The 24,233-nt window shown below is 31.7% G+C and overlaps 1 protein-coding gene across 1 annotated transcript; it reads right to left on the reverse strand.

Moving 5' to 3' along the window:
* Positions 1–5,617: 5,617 nt before the first annotated feature.
* On the reverse strand, positions 5,618–13,311 carry LOC115966442 (probable LRR receptor-like serine/threonine-protein kinase At3g47570). Its single transcript, XM_031085677.1, has 4 exons — positions 12,813–13,311; positions 9,091–9,162; positions 6,127–8,118; positions 5,618–5,973 (listed from the first exon to the last, which is right to left on the reverse strand). The coding sequence occupies exons 1-4, from the start codon at positions 13,309–13,311 to the stop codon at positions 5,618–5,620; spliced, it is 2,919 nt and encodes a 972-aa protein (XP_030941537.1).
* Between the last annotated feature and the right edge of the window lie 10,922 nt (positions 13,312–24,233).

Raw genomic sequence — 24,233 nt, forward strand, 5'->3', positions numbered from 1 at the left:
CCAAAAAATTTAGAGAGAGAGAGAGAGAGAGAGAGAGGGAGAGAGAGAGAACCATTTTTTTTGGGTGAGGGAAAACTATGGATAGAATAGAAGAGATAGTAACAAATTTATAGTAAGAGGGTGTGAATAAGAAGAGAAAAAAATAAAGGAAGATGAAGGGAAAGAGGAAGAATGATATTAATGTAGAGGGTAGTGGGGAGATGAAAAGGTAAGGGAGGGAGAAAGATTGAAAAAGTAGTGGAGAGATGAAATGGTAAGGGAGAGAGAAAGGTTGGAGAAGTGTAAATATTAAAAAAATAAATGTTAAAAACAATTATAGGAAAATTGGAAAGAAGAAAAAAAAAAAAAAAAAAAAAACCTAAAGCTTAAAAGGTTTCAACATTGTTTGTTTTGTTTTTTTTTTTTTTTTTTTTGTTTTGTTTTGTTTTTTTGTTTTTTGTTTTTTTCCTCCTTTAAGCTGATAAGGCTCACACAAAACCCTAAAGCTGAACTGAAAAGACTTTGAGTTGGGCTTGATAGTGGAACTAAATAAATAAAAGGTGAGTTAGATTAATTATATAGATTTATTATATGATGATAGTGGAAGTAAATAAATAAGTAGTGGACTAGATTTATTATAGGATGATAGTGGAAGTAAATAAATAAGTAGTGGAGTGCATTTATAGAGCTAAAAATTGTAAAAACCATTTTAAAATTGTAGGACAAATTATATTTAAAAAAAAAAAATGACGTGACAGCTGATGTGACGCAACGTGAGAGTAGTAGCATTAAACACTACACTTCAGCTTTTAGTAATATATAGATTAACAAACACAGAAGTCAAGAAGATCACAATAATAACACTCATCATTCACCTAGGCAAGAACACCTCACTTGAACACTTCTATAGTTACTCTTCTTCTTTTTTTGATAATCTAGACGTTCACTAAAGAAAAAAAACTAAGGAACAACATAAGAAGAACAATCAATCCTGCAAATATCAACAATACCAGCAGGGAGGTTGGCCTTATTACAAGAAAAGGACCTTCGAAGACTACCAGCCAGCTTAGCAGAAGCATGAGCTTCACCATTATAATCTCTACTAATCCACAAAATTTACAACTCAAAAAGCATGAGATGGACCAGTGCACTTGCTTTTCTTTCGAACTCATAGCCACTAGTGAGTCAATACAAATTTTTGCATCCCCTTTCCATAATAATTCGATCCCATTTTTCCCCAAGATCAATTTGAAGTGCCCAAAGAATAGCTGCAGCCTCAGCTAGTAAGGGAGAGCACAACTCATGAAGTTTAGTCCATACATGAATGAATTCTCTATTATCATCTCTAGCTACTACAGCCAAAGTGGAAAACTCTTGGAAGATTGTAGCATCTACATTCAGATTTATCCAACCTGCTGCCGCGGGGGGGGGGGGGGGGGGGTGCGCGCGGTGTGTGTGCCTGGCCAGTGCCCTGCATCACCTTCCACTCTAAATGGCTTTTCACTTTCCATTGCATAAGCAAATTCTTGGAACCTATTTTCAATGTTCCTGGTAGTAGCAGTAATGTTAGCTTGGCCACCATTGTGCAGAATTTGATTTCTCAAGTTCCAAATAACATCTAAAGTGAAGGCCATCTATAGTGACAGCTTGAGACTTTCTTCTTTGTTTTGTTGTTGTCCATACATCCCATGTTTTAGAGGTTATGTCACTACTTTGATGATATCTTCACATGTGTTTACCGGAGCATTATCTGATTTTAAACCCCTCTACCAGCAAACCATATCTAGCAATCGGGCATTTAAAGAACAAGTGGGTACACGTCTCTACATCACTTTCACATAAAGGACAGGGATTATCATTAGACCCTAACCTTAACATCAAATTTCTTTGGTTGGTAGTGAGTTTGACCCAATTCTCCAAAGTAGCATCTTTACTCTCTCAGGTGCTTTTAAGCTCCAAATCTTCTGCCAAGGAACAGAAAGTGATACAGAGTTGGAATTGTCCTCTGGTTCTGCTCTATATGCATTATGCAGATTTCATTAAAAATACACCTTTATAGTCCTCAACCCAAATTAGTTCATCAGTTTTTGGACTCAAAAGGGATTGGAATCCTAAAAATGGCTTGGGCAGATTCAGGCTCAAACAACTATTACAGCATTGTTCCATTCCAACAGTGAGACTCATGGTCGATAAGGCTTGAAACCGTTAGCGGGTTTTGCGGAGTGTCTATGCTCTTTGTTTTTAGCTTGAACTCAGGTAACCATGTTATCCATGGGTCCAACCAAACATTTAAGGAAGCCCCATTTCTAACCAAATAACAAGCACCTATTGATATCAACGCTTTTGATTTTTCTATGGCTTTCCATATTGAAGAAGCTTTCCTAGGAGGGTCTTTCCTCAACCAGTCACTTCTCACTTCTCACTTCTATATTTACTCATTACACCTTACCCGTACACTTCTATATTTACTCAATGGAGTCTCAAGCCTCTATAAAAAAAAAAAAAAATAAATAAAGAGAAAGAGAGTCTCATGCTCTCCTCTTTCTTTAAACGTTTCCACACCCTTCTCATATCTCTCTCTCTCTCTTTGCCTTTGTGTCCTTAATAGCTTCTTCGTTTGCTGACTCACATTAACAACATCAGAGGCTCTCTCCAATTTGTCTAGGACCCCAACAATTTCACTTTCTCTTTCTGCTTTGGGCTTTGCTAAATATGTGATTTACTGATGATATTCAATTTTTTGGTGTTATAAGCTCAACCATGTGAAAGGAGGATAATAAGGTTCTCTCACCAAGTCTCCAATGGCTTCCAAATTCACGCCTTTAAAAATACCATCAATGGCTGCAACTCCACCGGTACTCCTCTCTCTCTGAATTTCGGCTTCTACTATTGTTATCTTTCCTTATTAATGGGTATTGTTTAATCTTTGGGTGGATGATATATTTTTCTTAATTAACTTTATGTTAGGCCCTTATTTCAATCCACTAAAGAAGGATTATGGAGCTTCTATTGATAAAGTATGTCATGTATGTGGTTGCAAGCCAAGATGGGTTCCCAACACACCTTAGTGAGGCATCGCTCGCACTCTCTATATAGCATTGTTATCAACTCCCTTCAACTGTTCGAAGAAATGCCTTAACCAAACTTTCCATTACCAAAACTGTTCAGAAAAAAGGCTTGGAAATTGGAAGTTTAGGTAAAACATCTTACTTGGTATTAATTCATTCATTTAAGTTTCAGAACTTTGTATATGTATGATTAGGATTAAGGGTCTACTATTTCAAATTGTGGATATGGACACTTGACATTCTTGAATAAAAAATACTGGATTATTGCTCCCTTTTACTATGTTTATTGATGCAATTATTATTTTAACCTGTTTTAATATATGATAAGAGCAATTAGAAACCCAAGCAATTTTGCAATTCTGGTGTATGCGTGTTCTGTGGCCACATATTCACCAAAGTTCACAAGGTATTATTTTCCCAAAATTTAATTAATATAAAATCATCCTTTTGATGGAAGCGCCATTAATAACGCTAAAATCACATACTAATAAAATAAAATCCATGGCCACAACTATGGTCCCTAACTAGAAATTATATCATCACAAAATACCTCTAATTAAATACAATGACTGACTTTTGGACCAAGAAAACTTCTTGCTTATAAGTTGATATTCCCTTAGTCAAAAGTTATGCTAAAAAGTTGTTAAATTATCATACCTGCCAAGTTGATTCAACTTAACTATTGTTAGCAACTGACATTTTAGAGTTCATAATTAATATGATTTTTATTCTATTTTCAAGTAATTTATTACTGACTTATGATGCTGAATTTTTTTATTAATTGTTTCTTCTTTGTGTGTAGAATCACTTTTTGCAAGATATTTGTTGTTTTTCTTCTGAGAATACTAGATGCAAGACGTTTGCCATTGATTTGATGTACTATTGAAACTCCCTGCTCTTGGGAGATTTTTAAAATCTTGAATTGGAAATGCTACTTTTCTATTCATCACAGTTGTGATCTATTAGTGAACAATAAATGGTGAAAATTACAATATGCCAAACTGGATACTGCTATTGAATTTCTCAACATGTAAAGAAAGGTTCAATACGTCACTTCTTCTTCATTTTTTAAAATATATTTTTGTAAGTAAAGTTTCTCAAAAAGCTGTAGATAGCCTCCCCTCTTTCTCTCTCTTCTTGCAACAGGGGACCTCATTCATGTTAGGTGCAATCTTACAAGAAGTCTGATTCAGGTTTTTATTTATTTTATTTTATTTTTTTGTGGGTATAGATCAATATTCACGAAGTGATTACCATTAACCTCAATGATTACAAGAAATCCCTATTGATATTTTCTTTATTTTTATTTCAAATTGTTGGATTCATGAATCAAGCTGGGATTGTAACAATAAGAGGAATAGTATTGAGTAGTCAACATTGTAGCTTATGGATTTTCCTCATCTTCAATATATTTATCTTTAGTGTAGATCGAGACATATATAACTCCCCCTAAATTTTTGGTCACATATAAGTTAATATGGCCTTATTTAGATCAAATTTTCAGTGCTAATGTAGATTTCCTTAGTTAATTCGCTACATCAAATTCAGTACCTCAAAATTTGCCTTCATGGTATTCTTGCTTTCTTTGCAAAGGACTATTGGTTGGTTCTATGCTCAGGTAGTACACATTCTATGTTTCACAATTTTTTATATATACTAGGCCTATGCTTGCATTTTATAGTCCAAAAACCTGACATATTAGCCATTCTACTTGCTCAAGAACTCTCCATTATCAATGATTAATGTTATGTAATTCAACAATTTAGGATTCTGCTTGCTGGTTTTGTCCACCTCTTATATGAGGACCATGGTTTTAAAAAAAAAAAAAAAAAAGGAAATTTATGGATCTATATGGGAGTGTCATTGCACTGATTTAGTTCCATGGGAGATTATGCAGAAGGCAAGAGAGCAAGGCTTCCATTAAATTATTTTCTCATTTGGCAATAGACTGGCGAAGGATATATTTATAAGAAAGAGGATTGTGCCTTGTCAAATAACAGTTGTAATGGAAGACATTCGAAGCTTGCTGGCTCATGGAATTCAAATATTTAGATGTTGTACATAGAAAGGTGTTGCCGAAAGCAAGACCCCTAGCGGCATTCATGTCGAAGTCTAATATGCATACATATGTGTTTTAAATATGTGATGCATATGGTCAGTAAATTTTCCGTACACTGTACATCCCAACACTGTTCTCCATACTTTCTTTACCACATAACCAAAAATATAACGGAAGTTCTCCAGCCAATAATGTGAAAATATATTATAACTTTTATACAGAATCTAATATTAAATATTTCTGTACGTAAGGAAATATGTATAACGATGAGAAACTTAACAAAAACAATATCATGAAAATTGTTTAATAACTCAAGCTTAACATCAATAACAATACTAGCACGAGTTACACACTAGTATATGTAGTTAATCATACATTCTTCAGCATTACTGTAAACACAAATTGCTTTGAGCTACTTTGCTCCAACAAGTTTTTTAGGGGAGTAGCATTACCTACAAAATATATTTAGACAAACACAAACAAGGAAAAACTATAGACAAATTTCCTATTCTCAATCTTCTCCGACATCCTTTAGAAACTTCAATTTGATATTTTTGAGTGCTGTTACGACATCTCTCATGTTTAACCTCTCTTCAGGTGCCTCTATTGAACAACTCATAGCCAATTGCATAATAGACAACATACAATCCAGCTTAGCATTTAAATTCTCTTCACCTCTCTTCAGCAAATTAGCATCAATAACTTCAATTACTGAAAGAGGTAATGATTGTTTTACCCAAACTTTTAGGCTCATTTCTTCAGAAAACATTTCATCTGTGGGATTCTTCCTTGTGAATGTTTCCATTAACAAAATGCCATAACTATACACGTCGCCACGTGTGGAAATGATCCCTCGTGATCCATACTCTACAATTTTGATTGAAATTTATTGTTAGAAGATATCCAATATCTTAATTTCCTTGATAGTGAAAAAAAAATGCTTAATACTTTTCAAAGATAACATTGTGTTTGTGTTTGTGTTTGTAAACATAAAATTGAATTGTAAACTAAAAACATCACCTGGTGCCATGTAACCAATAGTAGCCAGCGTCATAGTTTGTGTCATAGAGTCTTCATTGCCTAAGAATTTTGAAATGCCAAAGTCACTCACAAGTGCAACCATATCCTTGTTTAGGAGAATATTGCTAGGCTTCAAATCACAATGAGCAACAGGTAAAGGACAACCATGATGGAGATACTCCAATGATGATGCAACATCTATCATCACGTTCAATCTTTCTATCATATCCAAGAAGTAGTTATGAGAATACAACCACTTCTCAAGGCTCCCTTTGGGCATGTACTCTAGTACCAAGGCTTTAAAATCAACGCTACTACAGCTACTGATGATTTTCACAAGATTACGGTGGCGAATACAGCCCAATACATCACATTCAGCTTCGAAACTCTTAAACCCTCCTTCTATATTCAAATTAAAAACCTTTACGGCAACACTAGTCCCATCTGAAAGTGTCCCTCTGTACACCGAGCCAAAACTCCCTTTCCCAACTAAGTTACTTTCGCTGAATCCATCTGTTGCTTGTTCAAGTTCTAGATATGTTATTCTTCTCCATGTTGCTAGAGGTAACAAATCTTCTTGACTTTTTTGTTTTGCATCTCTCGTTCGGCGTTTCATCAGAGCAAATATGAGGAATAATGCAAGTATTATTGCAATCATTGTCGGTAATATATACCTTACTATAATTGTAGTGGTTGATTGTCCAACATTACTTGTTTCACAAGGTGGAACTTTAAGTTGGGGTGGACCACATAATGCTTGATTTCCTGTGAATGATGAAGCTGAGGATTGAGCAATGGCACCCCCAAATGGAATTTCACCTTGCAATCTATTGAAAGATACATTGAAATATTTAAGGCATTTGAGTTTCGTTAGAGACTTGGGAATTTCTCCTGAGAAATAGTTATCAGATAGATCCAAGTTTTCCATGCTTATCAACATACCAAATGATTGAGGAATAGGACCCTGAAATTTGTTATGTGCTAAGGACAAGTTTACCAAAGAACATAAGCCTCTAATAGCATGGATATCACCTGATAGTTTATTCCATGATAAGTCCATTTCTGTTACATGCTCCCAATTGCCAATATCTAACGATAGATGGCCACTTAAAGAATTAGAGGACAAGTTTATTTGCAGTATTTCTGTAAGACTCCAAAAGGATGGGGGTATGGAAGTCAGCTTGTTGGAATTCAAGTACAATTTTTGAAGTTTTGAAAAACTTCCCCAACATGTTGGTATTGGTCCAAGAAACTGATTATGATTTAAAAATAATTCTGCCAAGTTTCTTAAATGACAAATACTATTTGGGATGGATCCTTGCAATCTATTGTGTTGAAGATACAAACCTTGGATCTTTCTCATTCCTCCGACTGTAGTTGGAATAGATCCAACCAATTCATTCTCTTCTAAGTGTAGAGCCATCAAGTTGCTTAAATTAGCAATCCCTGTCGGAATGCTGCCTTTTAAGTTGCAATTAAACATTACAAACTCTACAAGAGAATTAGAGAAATTTCCCAAGGAAATTGGAAGGGTGCCATTCAATGGATTATCTCCTAGCACTATAGTTGTCAAATTTTTGCAGTTTGCCAAAGATGAAATAAAACTTAATTCTAGAGTTGAAGAATCTCTGGTCAAATAATTGCTGACTAAGTTGAGTCTCTCCAGATGCCTTAAATTTCCCAAAGTATTAGGAATAGAGCCAAAGAAATTGTTTGCACCAAACTCAAGTTCAGTGAGCATAGAAGCATTTGAGATAGAACTAGGGATTGTTCCTTCTAATTCATTACCCCATAGGTAAAGCACCTTAAGATTTGGAAGCCAATTGCCTACACTTAATGGAAGATAGCCCGAGAGCTGGTTCATGTATAGACTAATGAGTTCAATCTTTGAGCTATTGAAGATTGCATCGGGGATGTGATTAGTTAAGCTGTTATTAGCTAAAGTTACTTCCGTTAGATTTTGAAGAGCGGCAATCTCGAGTGGTACTTCACCTGGCACAATAACTCAAAACAAATTCAAACCTCATTATCCACAAAATATATATATCTTTCTCTTTGAAATATACATCCTATGTATTTGTACTAAGTAAGTTTGAGCCTTCCATAAAATAAAATAAAAAAAAGAAAAAGAAAAAAGAGGTAAGTTTGAGCCAAAATTCTTAATTATTGCTCAATTGATTGACAACTCATGATATTTCTAATAATGATATCTATGACTCAAAAATAATAATAAGCAAATCAATAGTGCTCATCCAAATGATCACTCTATGTAGATATTGAAAGAAAATTCATTTTTTTTATCCAAGGTGGAAAACCTGCCCCTTTAAATCTTTTCTTTAAGGATGGTACTTTTAGTTTATTCTACTTTCTCTATATTCGTTATCTGTGTACGACTTATAATGTAGATTGATGCAAATCAGTTTAGGCCTGTTAGGCTTTATTCCATTCAGAGTGTAAAATTGATTCTCCAGAATCTCCACTAGTATGCTTGTCTACTGGAATCGCCATAAACGAACATGTCAGTTTGTAACAATTTTTTTTGGTAAGACACTAAGATTTGTAATACATACCGGATACACTAATTACTTATCTAATTACTGTGGTCTTTATAAACACACTGCACCATGTGTACACAATATATATATATATATATATATATATATATATATATATATATATTCACCACCTTGGTTGGATGAGAAATTATTCTGTATACCTAGTATGCTATAAATATTTCACACATAAAAGTGAATTTCATGTACTTAACCTATTGGTGAGTCATGAGGCTTACTTTTATGGGAGAGGAGAGCATATAGTACACCATAAATACAAAACAATTTCTAACAAGAAAAGGAAAATGATAAACTAAATAATTGCACTTGATAGACCAAATTTTTAAAATTTTCAAACATTCTTGGAGCAGAAAGGGAAGTAGTATTCAAATTTAAGTGGTTATCATCATACCTGTAAATTTGTTATCATCCAAGTGAATTATCTCAAGGGATGTACAGTTTCCCAAACTTTTTGGAATTACTCCTGCAAATTTTCAAAATGTATACAAGTGATCAAAGAGCTAGTAGGCTTAACTTAACTAGTGATAAAATACGAGCTTTTTATTTAGAAGCTAAAATAATCAATTTTAAAGCTTTAATCCTTCCGCACTTTCTTAATTAAGCAAGATACCTGTCTAATGTGAAAAAATTTGGGAAACTATGAATTTAGACTTTTCAAATGATTCGAGAGAAATGCTATATCTATAATATTTTCATTATAAATCCTAAATAATAAGTTGTTATGAGTTGTTATTGGTGAATAAACATGTAATTTCAGTGATACGTTCAAATTAGAACAAATAACAACTTATTACATTGACATGGTATATCCAAACTTAGTTGGCGAAATTTATATGTTGTTTTTTTTTTTTTTTTAAATAAAATATAATAAAATAAAATCTTTTAAAATGATATATAGTTTTTGATGAATTTTTCAATTAGCTCACCTTTTAATAGTTGGAAATGAAATCTAAGATATATATAAATATATATAGATATATAGATATGTGTATATATATATATATATATATATATATTGACACTTCTAAGTTAATTCAAACAAAAGTCGACATTCAATGTCTTAAAAAACCAAGGCGTATATATAATATTTTAAAATTTTCGAGTATATGATCATATTCTTAATACTTTTAAGTTAACTTTTTTTTTTTTTCATTTTAATTTTAATTATTTAAATGATTTTTTTTAATATCTTATATTAACTTCATATATTAATGAACTATTCATTAAATTTTTTTTACTTGTTTTGAAATATATATATATATATATATTCAACTTAAATTATGAGGTAGTTTAAGTATACCAATAATTATACTAACTCCAATACTAGGTTTGAAAAATAAATTAAGACCAAACATGAAGAAAATATTATAACTTTCATCATTATGTGAAAAGAAAGAATGCATCATATTATTGTACCTCTATAGTATTGTATAATTGGTCGAAATATATTACGAAAAATATTATGTCATTATCATGAAGAACTATTTATTGATTCTATATATATATATATATATATATATATATATAACCGAAGCATTTGACTTTTAGTTGACATTTCCACAATTTTTCACATCAGCATTTTTTATTTATATTTTTTAATATGATTTAATTCTTTCAATTTTATAGCACCAAATTGCTGAAAATTTATTAAATTTGTTGTTTGGTGCCATACAACCACTATACTTAAAGGAGACCTAAATTATCACCTAATCAAGGAAGTTTTAGATAATCATAAAAAACTATATAATAACTCCATTAATATAAATCTATACCAAAAAACGGAATATATCTTCATTAACTTGATAATTTCTATGTTGATGAAATTTAAAAAAATAAAAAATCTATCATATTTCCTTATATCTATCAATCACATTTCTTTCTCTTTTTTTTTTTTTTTTTCTCTTTATATATATATATATATTAACGTTGATTAGAAATAATAATTTCAATAGGGTTTAAACTCTACAATTATATCAAATGAGACTTAACAAATATATATCATTTTTAATTTCAATAGGATTTAAATTTTATATCAAATGGACTCTACCAACATATTCATCCTTTAAAAAAAAACATTATATAACCAAATTTGATTAGGAATCCATAACCCTATATTATATTATAAATAGTTTTTTTAGAGATTATTTGTTACAATTTCAACTCAGCTTTTCATTCCTATATTATATTTTAAATAGTTTTTTTTTTTTTTTTTTGGATTATTCTTCCAACACCATCCTGCTGTACAATCTTTTGCATTGATTTCAAAACAAAAGGTATGTAAAGTTTTCTTATCATGTTTAATATTAACATATATGAGAGATATTTTGGTCAATTAGAAAAGTTTGAAGAAACATAAAAGGAAAAAAAAACTAAAGAACGCACAATTTGAAAAAAAAAAATAATAGTGATTGTATTAGGCAAAGGCTTTTGGAGATTGTTATTTTTATTTTTGGAATTCTTTACGTCCATGTGTATGTATGTATTGGGTTTAATTGAATTGGAATTATCTTTGAAACTTTAGTTTTGATTGAATAATGAAAATGGCGGAAGAAGAATGTTCCAATATTTGAAGTCTTTTGCATATGAGTTGTTGTAGTTTAAACTGGGTATTTGAATTTTTAAATTGTTAATTCACAGTTTCATTGTTCATCTATTAATCATGAATGATAATATTGCTATTTGCAACCATTATGATATGGTATCAATGATGTGATTATTCCCAATGCTTTCCTTTAGAGTTTAGATAGTCTATTTTATGATTAAAAAAATTTACAATTAAAAGACTTTTGAAATTACATTTTTTTTTAAAAAAATATTTGATACGTTGGATCTTAAATGACTTCTATTAAACTCCATCCTTTATGGCATCATTAAAAAGAAAACTCGTATGGATAGTTATTAGGATATTATTTCGAAATATCATAATGGACTAACGTATTATACATGGTACAGATCTAACTGTAACATCCTATGTTATAAAATAAAAATTGGGCTTATGGCTATCTTCTCTTTGCAAAGAAAGGTTAAATTCTCATTAATTGTGATAGTTCACTTTTAGGTAAAATAGAAACTCTATTAACTAAGTTTTAAGAAATTTAAAATGTTATTTCAAAAAATTTCCAGAACATTAGATTTTATTTTAATTATTTTAATAATTTTATATTGTAAATGAATAAAATTTATATATTACATACAATCATAACTTCAATTACCTTCTAAATGATGGAGGATATGAGAATGCAATTTGTAGATCTACTATCAAGATAGCATAGATTAGATTGGTGGTAGATGGTAGATTTAATTGTAGTTGAGCATTGTGTGAAGTCATTACCATAAAATAGGCCATGCCAGAATGTGTTATATGGAACCAATGATATAAAAGAAAAAGAATTTTTTCTAGACCATTATATTGAAAAAAAAAATTATTTATTTTCATTCATTTTCAAGTTATACATTTTTTTAAGTCAAATATTAGACTTTTAAGCAAAATAAATACTTTTAATTTTTATTTAACTATCCTGTATATCATACAGGTTAGCGACTAATATATAATAGGAAATAAATAAATAAAAAAGTACTCTCCATTTTATGAGGATAAGGCTAGCAAAAAGCTGACGCTTATAGAACTAAAGAAGGATAGAGATTGGGTTCCAGTTAACTCAACTGATAAAGTTTTTTATGGTTGTATAAGAGATTTGGGGTTCAATCTCCACATAAAAAAATAGAAGAGAAGAAAAGAAGAAAAAGATAGGAAGGTTGTTGATATATATTGTGACTTATTTGTGAAGCTAGTCAACTCAAAAAAAGATATATGTGCTTTTTCCGCCGTATACTTTTCTCTTTTCCGAGTGAGAATGTGAGCAATAATTTTTCGTATCAATTAAATATATATACACATCTTTCTTTTATAAATGAGATACCTTCTCGAGATAAAATATGATACATAAATATTTTGAATGACATGTATGTGTATTTTGTGTTAATAGTGTGTGCACACTAGTTACTCTCCAAATATTTTAAGCATGAGACAAAAAGAGAAAGGAAAAAATATTGGGTACCAAAATAAAATAATTTAAGATAATAAAAAGTTGTAGATAGCGGAGGGCATCCAACCTGAAAGATTGTTTTCGCTGAGATGAAGTACTTTCAGTGACGATATGTTGCCTAGAGATTCTGGAATACTACCTTCAAAACTGTTCGTATAAGCGTACAACTCTTGAAGTTTAGGTAAGAACCCAAGCCATGATGGTAACACTCCCGAAAAGACGTTCAATCCAAAGCTGACATTTTCCAACCGACGCAAAGCAGCCAACTCGTTTGGAAGAGAACCATGGAAATTGTTGTTTCTGAAGGATAAATGAGACAGGAATGTTAGGTTTCCCACTTGTGGAGCAATGGTTCCTGAAAGACCCATGTGAGCCAGATTCAAGGTAGTGACTCTATGGTGTTTGGCACCACAAATGATCCCAATCCAGTTGCAAACAGAGGTAGAGGTAGACCAATTGCTTGCCAAGATTTTGTGAGGATCTTCAGTGATATGGTCTTTGAGAGCAAGGAGAGCTGATTGGTCTGTGGTGATGTTGGTCCTTACTGCCACAGCTGAGCTAGCCATTAAACAGTGTACCAACAATAGCACAAAAAAGAAGAAAAAGGCTGCAATCTCCATGAGTTTCTGTGTAGGTTGATATGTGAAGCTAACTATTGTATCAAACAAGTGTGGCTGGATGATGTTTTTATACTTGGAGAAATCAACTTTTGTTGAATTACAAATAAAAAGAAGAGGATGACTGAATCAACATCCAACTTTTTGTAGTCTTCATCTAAAACAAAAAAACAACAACAACAACAATTTTTGTTGTCTTTTGTCGTTTGAGGGTACGTATGAGCAAGGTATTGGATTTTAAAGTTTGATACAACAGTTTCATGGCCCACATCGGTTTCTTCTATTCATTTCCCCTTTTTTATTTTTCTCTTCTGGTTAAGTTATAAAGTTCAATAAAGATTAGGATAGTCATCATGAATCGTTTTGGTAGGATTAATTATGAAAAAGAAAAAAAAAAGAAAAAAAAAAGAAAAAAAAAAAAAAAAGAAAGAAACTAGAGAATCAATGATGATTATGACTTTGTGGGGTTGTAGTTATCTCAATTCGTAAAATTTTTTGTTATTGAACAAAAAATTTGAGGTACAAAAATCAATTGGTTTTTTAACATGATAATAAGAGAAATCATCATGAAATGGACACCATATATTAAATTTGACAAAATATTTATAGTAAAGATACACTTATGTTCAATTGTTAGATATATTATTGCACATTGTGGAAACTTATTTATGGCTTCTCATATTGGATGGTATTATGATTTATGCATAGTGTGCCCATTTGGTATTGTTATTATATACATGGTTTTAAAAATTGGTACAATCAAAGAATTGATTTGTGACTTGATTCTAGGTTCAACCTGATTTTTGATTGGTTTTATACCCAACTTTCAGGAATTTTATCAGATTGGATTGTTGTCTAGTTCCCGATTGAATCAACCTGTTCGGTGTGGTTTTTAAAACCATGATTATTTATACTACTATTTAAGGAGTTTCCCCTATTTGGAATCCTCTTTTTTTTGTTAAAATGCCCATACACCCCTATTTTTAATTAAGTAGAGACAAAACTAAATGACAATCTGGTAAAAATATAACTCTAACTCTCACTAAAACATTACCTAAAAAATAAGGTCATTTTCCTGTTGATTTTCAAATTATTTTATCCACTTATAAATTAGATTCTCAAAATAAAAATTATATATAAAAAATAAAGACACAGGTTTTTTGTTTTTTTTTTTATATAAAAAAAGACTACTAACCCCAACGCTTTTATTTTTATTTTTTTTCCCCTCAAATTGAGATGAATGGAAAATTATGATACTAACCCAAAAAAAAAAGTCATCGTACTTGCGAAGTGCGTATAATGAAACTAGTATAGTAAGTAAAGTTTTAAGTGCACTGCTTCAATGGCAGAGCTTTTACATATATAGAATTTTAGTCGAAAAGCTATTTTATGTATTAAGTATTATATGGATGATAATGAATAGTATTTTAAGTTTTTAATTTATAAAGTATTAACAAAATGTAGTAATTTTTTTCCTTCAAAACTCTAAATTTCAACCTTTTTTTTTTTTTCCTTTTTTTTAGGACGTTTAAGGGGAACATTAAATTCTTTTTGGTAGGTTATTGCTTATTAGGCACTCTATATTTTTATTAAAAAACGTTTTAGCTTTAAACTTCTATAATAATATTGCCAAGAGCTTTCTAACTTAATTGTTTGGCACATTCTAGTTATTCTCTAATTGTGTGTTAATCATATTTACATATAAATTGACTAAATTTATGTGCCTAAACATAAATTTATAAAATATAAAAAGACTCAATTTTAATGTATTATATTTCTATGTAATATTATAAATGTGTATAATATTTTACTTATGTACACACACACACACACACACACACACACACACACACACACACACACACACACACACACACACACATATATATATATATATATATTACACCTTTGCCTGCATATACAAGAAGCTGTTCTTCAGTAAGGTTGTGCATACATACGTAATTAACATCAATCAAAATTGTGAGAAGCCTCTAAGGCATCATTTAAAAAAAAAAAAAAAAAAAAAAAAAAAAACCTTTTTTAATTATTTTTTATTTTCTATAATATTGTTAGTTTTTAGACCCCCGAACACAGAATGTTTAACCTGATTTTATTGTCACGTTGTTGCTTAAATCAATTATGTAGATCTTAGGTTAAACATAAAATCAACCATATCATATCATGTCATGCAATGGAAAAGTAAACAAGACACAAATATGATAACTCAGGAAAACCAATGAAACAAACAAATTTCAAGGTAAAAACTTGGGGGGATTAATCCCAAGAAGAACAATATAGTATATCAAATATAAGTTTATAGTCAAGAATATTTAATTTGTAGTAAACATAACTATGATTAGCAAATCTAGCTCTGAAACCTTCAGACTTCTTTGATATGGATCTATTCCAACATGAACCTCCAGTTCATGCCTTTGATCTTCAATACACTTAATATCTGACACTTGGGCTGAAACTTTGTTTCACCAGTACTTATGAAATCAGATTGATCTTTGGTAGATGCTTTGGAAGAGTAAAAGGCACAAAACCTCTCAGATCTCAAAAAAGTAGCTCTCCAAGACTTGAAAAACATGCTTTAGGCTTTTCCCTATATACTAAGTAAATCTAGATTGAAACACTAAACGTTTAATGGGCTGTTGGACTTTAATTAAAATTTTGCAGATTGCATCTCGATCGATCAAAGGATTCTCCCGATCGGTAGAGCCAACCTAAATTTCGATTCCTATTCTTTAATTCTGACTTTTAACACTTTGAGCAATGTCTAATACACTTCATAAACACTAAAATCTATACCTAGATAAGTTTATGTACACGGTTTGCCAACAAACAAATCATTTAAAACCTAAATATTTATACCTAAATGTTTAGAACCCAACAAATTTGATTATTTGACTAGTGAATGACCGGCAATTTAAATTTTGAGAAGACTATATATTTGACAGAATTACAACTTTTGACAAGTATCATCATTTTCTTATAATCACTAGTAGTATATATGATCCACAGATTAATTAAAAATTATGTATTAAAAATTATGATCCACAATGTAAATTATCAAAAATGCAAAAGACATTAATTTTCAAATAAATTTTTAATTTTAGTTTAAATTCTTGATTTTTTTTTTTTTATAAATAAAATAAAATTTTAAATTTCTCAAAACTTGCTAATAGAATTTGACCTAAACTAAACTATAGTTGAAGTAGAATTTCAAATTAATCATTAGGATAGTTCTTTTTAGGTAAAACTCTATATAGAGTTTTAATAGAGTTTTACCTAAAAGGAACCGTCCTAATTAATAATAATTTAAACATTTGCAATATTTGTGTGGGGGCAAATATTTTCTAAGGAAACCTTTTTACATTGTGCCTCCAAGTCTTCAAATTTTCTATTTGTTCTTAAATCTCCTTTTTTTTTTTTTTTTTTTTACACCCTTTTTTCTCCAACATATAGTATATGATTTTGTTAAATTCTAAGACCACTTATGTGGATTCATATGTTGGCTATAACTAAAATTATTTTTATTTTATTTTTTGGTGGAACAGAGTTACTTTCCTGTTTTGATAGTCACCTGAGTCTCCGAGAAGTCATACTTTTCCTTTTCTTTTAATCGAACGTCCACGGTGGGTTTTAATACTTCGTCAAAAAGAAGGAATATGATAAAACTAACTTGTGTTTATATAATAGAACTTTATCGTAGTCTCCTATCAATTCATCAATCTAAAATAAAGTGTAGCCCCAAGATGTTGGAAGGAGGACGTGAATTTCCAATTCAAGAGAAAAAAGTTGCATGCTTTTCCTCGCCTTGACTTCTTCCACATGCAAAGTTGTGGTTCAATAAAGCTAGTTACATGCGTTTCACGAAGTCTTGCACCAAAAAGAATTAAAGACTTGCATGTTCTACCTAACTTTAATGGAGGCATTAAGCAATCGCATAATAATAAGCCCAATTTTGTTTTATCTCTCTTCATTTTTCTTCCTAACCTTGTTGAAACTGATAATATATTATTGGATCACAATCTAATGTATGGAGGAGGCCTATATAGTATATACACTTAGCCAAAACGAGAGATAGAGAGGGAAAGAGAGAGAAGAGCTCTATATAGAAGTAGAGTTTAGAACTATTAGTACACAAGTGCAAAATTACATGCAACAAGTTTGGTTGATGCAATTTGAAGGTCTTATTTGATCAAAGCTACTAGATCAACTATTGTAAGTGGCAAATAAATGTGGTTATGGATAACATTCCAGAGAAGCCAATGTAGTCAGCAATGAAGTCTCTCTGAATTTGGGCCATTTGTGACATTCAAATCTGAAACTGATCTCAAATCTAGAACTAACGTGAAAATAAAGTTGGAATTGAAAGTTCCCTAATTGGAAACATTACATACTAGAAAAATTTAACAATCAAGGGTGCCAATCAACATTCAACAACAGTGCAATAATCATCGCTGTTGACATGGCATAAAATGTTAACATGTGTGCTGACATGGCCTAAGATGATGACATATCAATATTGATGGCGCTAGGTGATGTGAGCCATGTGGCATAGTGTTGACATGGTAGGATGACATGGCCCACTAATGTGGCAATATTCTTACATCACAGTGAGCTTGGTTGTGACATGTGGCAATGGATGTAATTATTAGTTGGCTAGGATGTATATACGTAGGTCACTACAACAAACTTTAGTTATTTCGACCCTCTTTAATTGAGGGTTTACTAAAATATGTCGATACAATCTATACATACAAATGCGCTTGGTTATATTACTAAACGTGTGAGCGCATGAGGCCAAACAACATCAATGTGTGGTTGAGACTTGATAGATTATAATATTTTGCCAATGCTTGCAAAAACGTTTTTGGATGATTCTAGTGTCATTTTATTCCTTGTGATCCTATCACTTCTCCAAAATTAATATATAGTTCTAATGATACCATGTTAGTTGTATCAAAATTTAATAAAAAGAGGCACGTATGAAAAATTATTGCCCTATTAATAAATGAGACACATGTGTAGTTACTTTTACTCACATGTCTCTCATTTATTGTATTTTGATATGAGTGATGTAGTTTCATTTGATATAAAATATTTTTTTTCCTCTAATTGATATTGCACATTTCCCTCAAAAAAAAAAAAAAATTGATATTGTATATAGTAAGATATTCTGTTAACTTTAATATTCAACATCCTATTAAAGCTTGTGTTGTGTCTCCAAGAGTTAGGTCCTTCTGGATATACATCACTGTAAGTTTCTTTACGATCTTCTCCCCTCTTCCTGTGTATGTGTTAAAAATAATTAGTATTCTAAAAAAAAAAAAAATCTCATTAAAGCATCCACTAAGACGAGAAACTCTCTTTTCTCTCTCTACATTTGGCATGTGATAAAAGAAATTAAGGCAATACAATTTAGTGATTAATGCTTCTATTTAATTGAAATCATGTTCTAATAATTCAAAAAATGTTGATATTATTATTCTATAATGTTTTATAATTAAAAAATTATTTATATATGATGATATATACTCTGCCTTTCTAAAAATTTATTTGATATATTTTAGATTATTATTTTTATTTTCTATCAAATAAGATTTGATAATCTAAGTTGATGATTCTTGAACACATTATTATTACCTCATGTTATTGTCACAGAATGGTAATCTACAATGCAAAAAGTGCTTGGAGGTTTAGAATGGAGGATTTTGAGTTGCATGGTCATCAGCATTTAATGCATATATTTCTAATTATTTTCATCATCATCATCATCATCATAATAATAATAATAATAATATCATTATTACTAATGATTTTCACAAAACTAGAATCTTACTTTTGCAACAACCATTGTTAGTGAACCCTCTAAATCTTTTCTTTTCATAAGCCATAACGTACCTAATGGGTAAATAATTGAATCAGAATTCTTAATGATAAAGTAGAATGTGCTTTTTTATAAAGTTTTTATCTTTTTAGAACCATAAAGTACCTATCTTGTTCCTCTATTTTATTTTCTCTTTTAGATGAATATCTTATTTTTATAGTAAGTGTCGGCTAAATTTTTTAATTTTTATGTATTGAATGTGCAGTATGTACATTAATGTTGGCCCACATTCTAATCCTCACTTTAAGATTACTGCAACAAGCCAAAGATCATTGTCCAATTTTAGGTTTAGCAAAAGGTCTATCCTTTTACCCAAAAGAGAAGTAAACATCGCCACACGTTTTGCTTTATTGAACGACTTCAAGTCGCTCACCAAAAAAGAAATAGAAAATATATGTTCACAACATTTTTACAATAAATTTTAAGTGATAGGTTATTACTAGTTGTTATTGTTAGGGACAAAAAAGTAATATTAGTGTTTGGTTCAAATTTGAATCAATATCAGCTAACTACCTATGATTTGTTGTGAAAATATTGTGGATGTAGCAAGGGAAAAAAATCATTTAAAACTGTATAACTTATTAACTTCAATTAATTTTAAAACTCAAAAAATTACTGAACAAAAAAGAAAAACACATTAAAAAAATAAGAAATTTTCACAACATATTTACAACACCTTTATAACAAATTCTAAATAGTAGGTTGTTAAGAGTTGTGATTAATGAAGTAAAAAAGTAATTTCAATAGTATGTTCAAATTAAAACTTATAACAACTAACCATCTATAACTTCTCATAAATAATAGGAGAAAACAACATTGTTTGGTGTGCCAATAAAACTAATAACAAAAAAAAAACTCGAAATCTTTACCAACAATGCAGTCTCCTCCAGAGTCCAACCCCAGCATTGTCGTCAGCCCGAAGATTCCAACCACTTCTGTGCTTGACCCAAGGAGAGAGAGAGAGAGAGAGAGAGAGAGACTTTGGCTTACTAAGCAACAAAAGGGTGTGGGTATTTGTTAGGCAAATGTGTTTAGCAAACAACATTAAAGAAAAATAGACAAATGGGTGAATCGAATCCTCTACAAAAGGTTAAAAATAATTCAAGTTTAGGGTTTAATATTAGAGCACCCTCAAGTTAAAAAATTTAAAATAAAATCTGTCCAGAAAAATGAATATATGTACGAGATGGGGTATAAGAATATATCACATATATTTTAGATCATTACACATTTCTTTTAAATTTAATGGTCAAGAAAACACTAAATGTCATGTCAACAACCTTCTAGAAATCGACATCAAGTCATTAATTCCAAAATTTAATAAAAGTAAAAATTCTCCGCCCTCCTCCACCCTCAAGCCTCAACCCTGTTTTCTTCTTCCACATCTCTCTTTTCACCTGGACCTCTCTAATATTTTCTAATTATCTAACCTCTCTAAGAACTAGAAGTCTTATAAATAAACGATTGATGTGGTAAACTCTAACTGATTCTCATTTAAGTACATCACTAACGTAATTTTTTTCTTCCGGATAACCACTTACCATATTAATAGTTTTAAAAAAAAAAAAAAATTGTAAAGAAGTATGTAACTTTATTATTTTCAATAAAAATTTAAAAAAAAAATTGGAACTTTTTTTAATCTACAATAATACATAGTTAAATTCAAGATTTAAAGCATAATTTTCCCCAAAAGATCAATAATTTGATTTAAAATTGCTATTTATTTTAAGCGTTGATCAATAAAAATAGTTGAATATTGCTAAAATTCCTTTTTTTTTTTTTTTTAAACTATATATCAATATTTTCATCAAAGAGCTAATCAAAGAAGTAGAAAGAACAATATTGCTGGGTTTGAGGATAATGATGGGAGCTGGTGCAATACTGAAGATGATAAAGAAAGGGTGGTAGAATCTTATTTTTAGAAGTTATTCTCAAATGCAAACCCAACTGATTTGAGGCCGGTTTTGGACTCAATGGATAGGGTAGTCACACCAGCTATGAACAGCACACTCCTTCAACCTTATACTCCTGATGAAGTAACGCAAGCATTTTTCTGAATGCATCCATCAAAATCTCCTGGACCAAACGGTATGTCACCTTTCATTTTCCAAAAATATTGGCATATAGTTGGAAATGATGTTATTACTGTAGGGTTATCTGTGTTGACGTCTGGTCGTTTTCTACATAAGATGAATTATACTCATATTGTCCTTATACCGAAGAAGAATGATCCAAGATATGTTTTTGATTATAGACTGATCAACCTTGCTAATGTTGTCTCTAGGATTGTTTCTAAGGTGCTAGCAAATTGTCTCAAGTTCATTTTGCCAAATGTTATCTCAAATTCACAAAGTACTTTTGTTCTTAACCGGTTAATTACCGATAATACTACTGTCACTTTTGAAGTATTGCACAGGATGAGGAATAAAAGAACTGGAAAGAAATGTCAGATGGTTGTAAAACTTGACATCAATAAGGCTTATGACCATGTTGAGTGGAATTTTCTTAGTCAAATTATGCTTAATTAGGCATCGATGAACATTGGGTCAAGTTAGCTATGGAAACAATATGTACTACATCCTACCCTGTACTTATTAATGGAGACCCTAGAGGTTTTATTACTCCATCAAGGGGTATAAAGCAAGGGGATATCTTTTCTTGCAGTGCAATCACAATACTTGCATGGTATCTTCCCATGTCCCAATGGGGTATGTATCTATCATCTTCTCTTTGTAGATGATAGTTTTATTTTTTGTCAAGCTACAGTAGAGGAGTGTCGGCACCTTCTTCATTTACTTGGTTGTTATGAGGCAGCTTTGAAAGTTCAAAAACGTGTACAAAACACCTTTGAACGTTTAGACCCCCAAATTACAACTTAACCAATTCAAGCAATATGTCAAACAACTAGTGTGCGGAAACTTAACATATGCTATAATATGAAATTTGTTAAAAACTATCTAAGCCATAACAAAAATAAAACCACAGCAGATAATAAAAAGGCAAAGATAGAGAGGAAGGAAGATGCAAACACAAAGACAACACGCGATGTGTTATCGAAGAGGAAACCAAAACTCTCGGCGTAAAACCTCTCCGCCGCCCTCCAAGCGGTAATCAATCCACTAGAAAATACAGTTGGGATACAAGGACAGCAATAGACCCTCCAAGCCTAATCTACCCAGTGCACCTAAACCCTCCAAGCTTCTTGCTCCAACGAGGTTGCGCCGAACCTTTTTCTTTTCTAGCTTCCCAAATTCCGTTACTAGACCGTAGCATCAACCAATGAAGATTGGTTCCTTCCTAACTGCTTCCCAGAAACCCAAACAACTGTCTCACAGTGATGATGATGGTGAGAACCAGGTTTGGTATAATGCCTCTCAAGGATTTGTCAATAGAGAGGAAGAGAGTTGAGGAATTTGTAGAGACTCTAAGGTATAGATTGTGGGTGAAACAATCTTGTTTTTCTTTAGGGTTTCTCTCTCAAAATTCTCTCTGGAAGCACTCTTTCAATCGTGAGTAAAAGGGGTATTTATACTGGAGTGGGAAAGGAATGTGAAACGTCAGGTTTTACAAAAACAGGGGTGGCTCGCGGCTTAACCTCGCGGCTTGACTAAGTCGCGAGTTAACCGTATGGCCAGTTGTCCTGTTTTGTCCTATAGTGCTCCAGCTAGCATGACTGTTCATCTTCTAGCATGCTTGGCACGTGTACTGCTTCTGGCGGCTTGCAGCCGCGAGTCACCAGCGAGTCCCAGCCGCGAGTCTCTGTTTTCTTGCACACTCTTGAGCAAACTTCACTCTATCTCACTCACTACCCTTACAACAAACCCACCTAAATACAGGGTTACTAAATGCTGAATTACAAGCAAATTTGGCACGGAATAAAGCCAATTAGATGGTTGAATAAATTCAACCTTACAATCTCCCCCTTTGGCTATTCCGTGACAAAACCCTAAAACAGACTCTAGACTTACCATGTGAGTTGGGAACAGTTGATCAAAACTCACTCACACCTAACTCTAGAAGCTGTGAAGCACTTGAATCATATGAACATAATACTCCTGAAACACAACAATACACCATGATCATTGTAAGCAGAAAATTATAAATGCATATGAAACAGGCAATATGTGATCAAGCAAAGATGGAGTTAAGAAACAAACCATGGTTTGATCAACCAAGTGAACACCACAAGGTAGTGATCACAGTGCTCATTTACACTTGAAATGAACACAAGGACACACAAGTTAACAAGCACAAGGCAAGACACTTGTATGAACAACACTCAACCAATGCATAACACACAAGGTATATGCATCTAGGAACAATCCTACAAGGGCACAAGAGTGACAGTACATAAACCAAAATGCAGAACATTTAGATTAAAGTACTGATTTCAACATAACATAAAGGCTGCATTAAGCAAGGTACATATCATAAAGCCTACAAACTATGCATAAAACATAAACCCTAAAAGCTTACAAAAGCACATGGGTACAAACACAAAACATCCTGAATAACAGTTTACAAAACACAATATATCAACTTAAAGAGAAATCTTAAACTGAAGAAGAATGTAAAGACACTCCCCCTTAGGTAAAGACACACACTCCCCCTCTGATCATGCCTATCTCTCCCCCTTTTTGTCATGGAATAGGCTAGTCATCCTCTTCTAGCTTTCTCTGAATTTGATCCAGTTGAGTTTGAAGAGAAGTAAACTTCATATCCCACCGAGTGCTTTGATGGTGGAGAGAAGCTGTGAGCCCAGACATCTTTGTATTCAACTCGTGGATAGAGGATACAATGCAATCAAGTTTCTCATCTAGGGAGAAAGTGCTAAACTGAGAGTCACTGTGAGATGCAGAAGTCTCTGGTTTGGCTCTCTTCCGACTATGTCTAATGCTTGCATTAAATGTACGCATGTTGATTGGACTTGGTTTGGACATAGGAGATTCATCAGCCATTGGATAAATTCCCTTGA

Source organism: Quercus lobata, chromosome 11 (genome assembly GCF_001633185.2).
Source record: "Quercus lobata isolate SW786 chromosome 11, ValleyOak3.0 Primary Assembly, whole genome shotgun sequence".
NCBI classification, from domain to species: domain Eukaryota; kingdom Viridiplantae; phylum Streptophyta; class Magnoliopsida; order Fagales; family Fagaceae; genus Quercus; species Quercus lobata.

What these genes read in the sequence shown, in the direction of transcription:
- LOC115966442 (XM_031085677.1), bottom strand. Translation starts at nt 13,311, where the DNA reads ATGGCTAGCTCAGCTGTGGCAGTAAGGACCAACATCACCACAGACCAA. An exon ending in CAGCGAAAACAATCTTTCAG is followed by an intron (nt 9,163 to 12,812) that starts GTTGGATGCCCT and finishes GAAAATTTGCAG; the next exon opens with GAGTAATTCCAAAAAGTTTG. An exon ending in GGATGATAACAAATTTACAG is followed by an intron (nt 8,119 to 9,090) that starts GTATGATGATAA and finishes TTATTGTGCCAG; the next exon opens with GTGAAGTACCACTCGAGATT.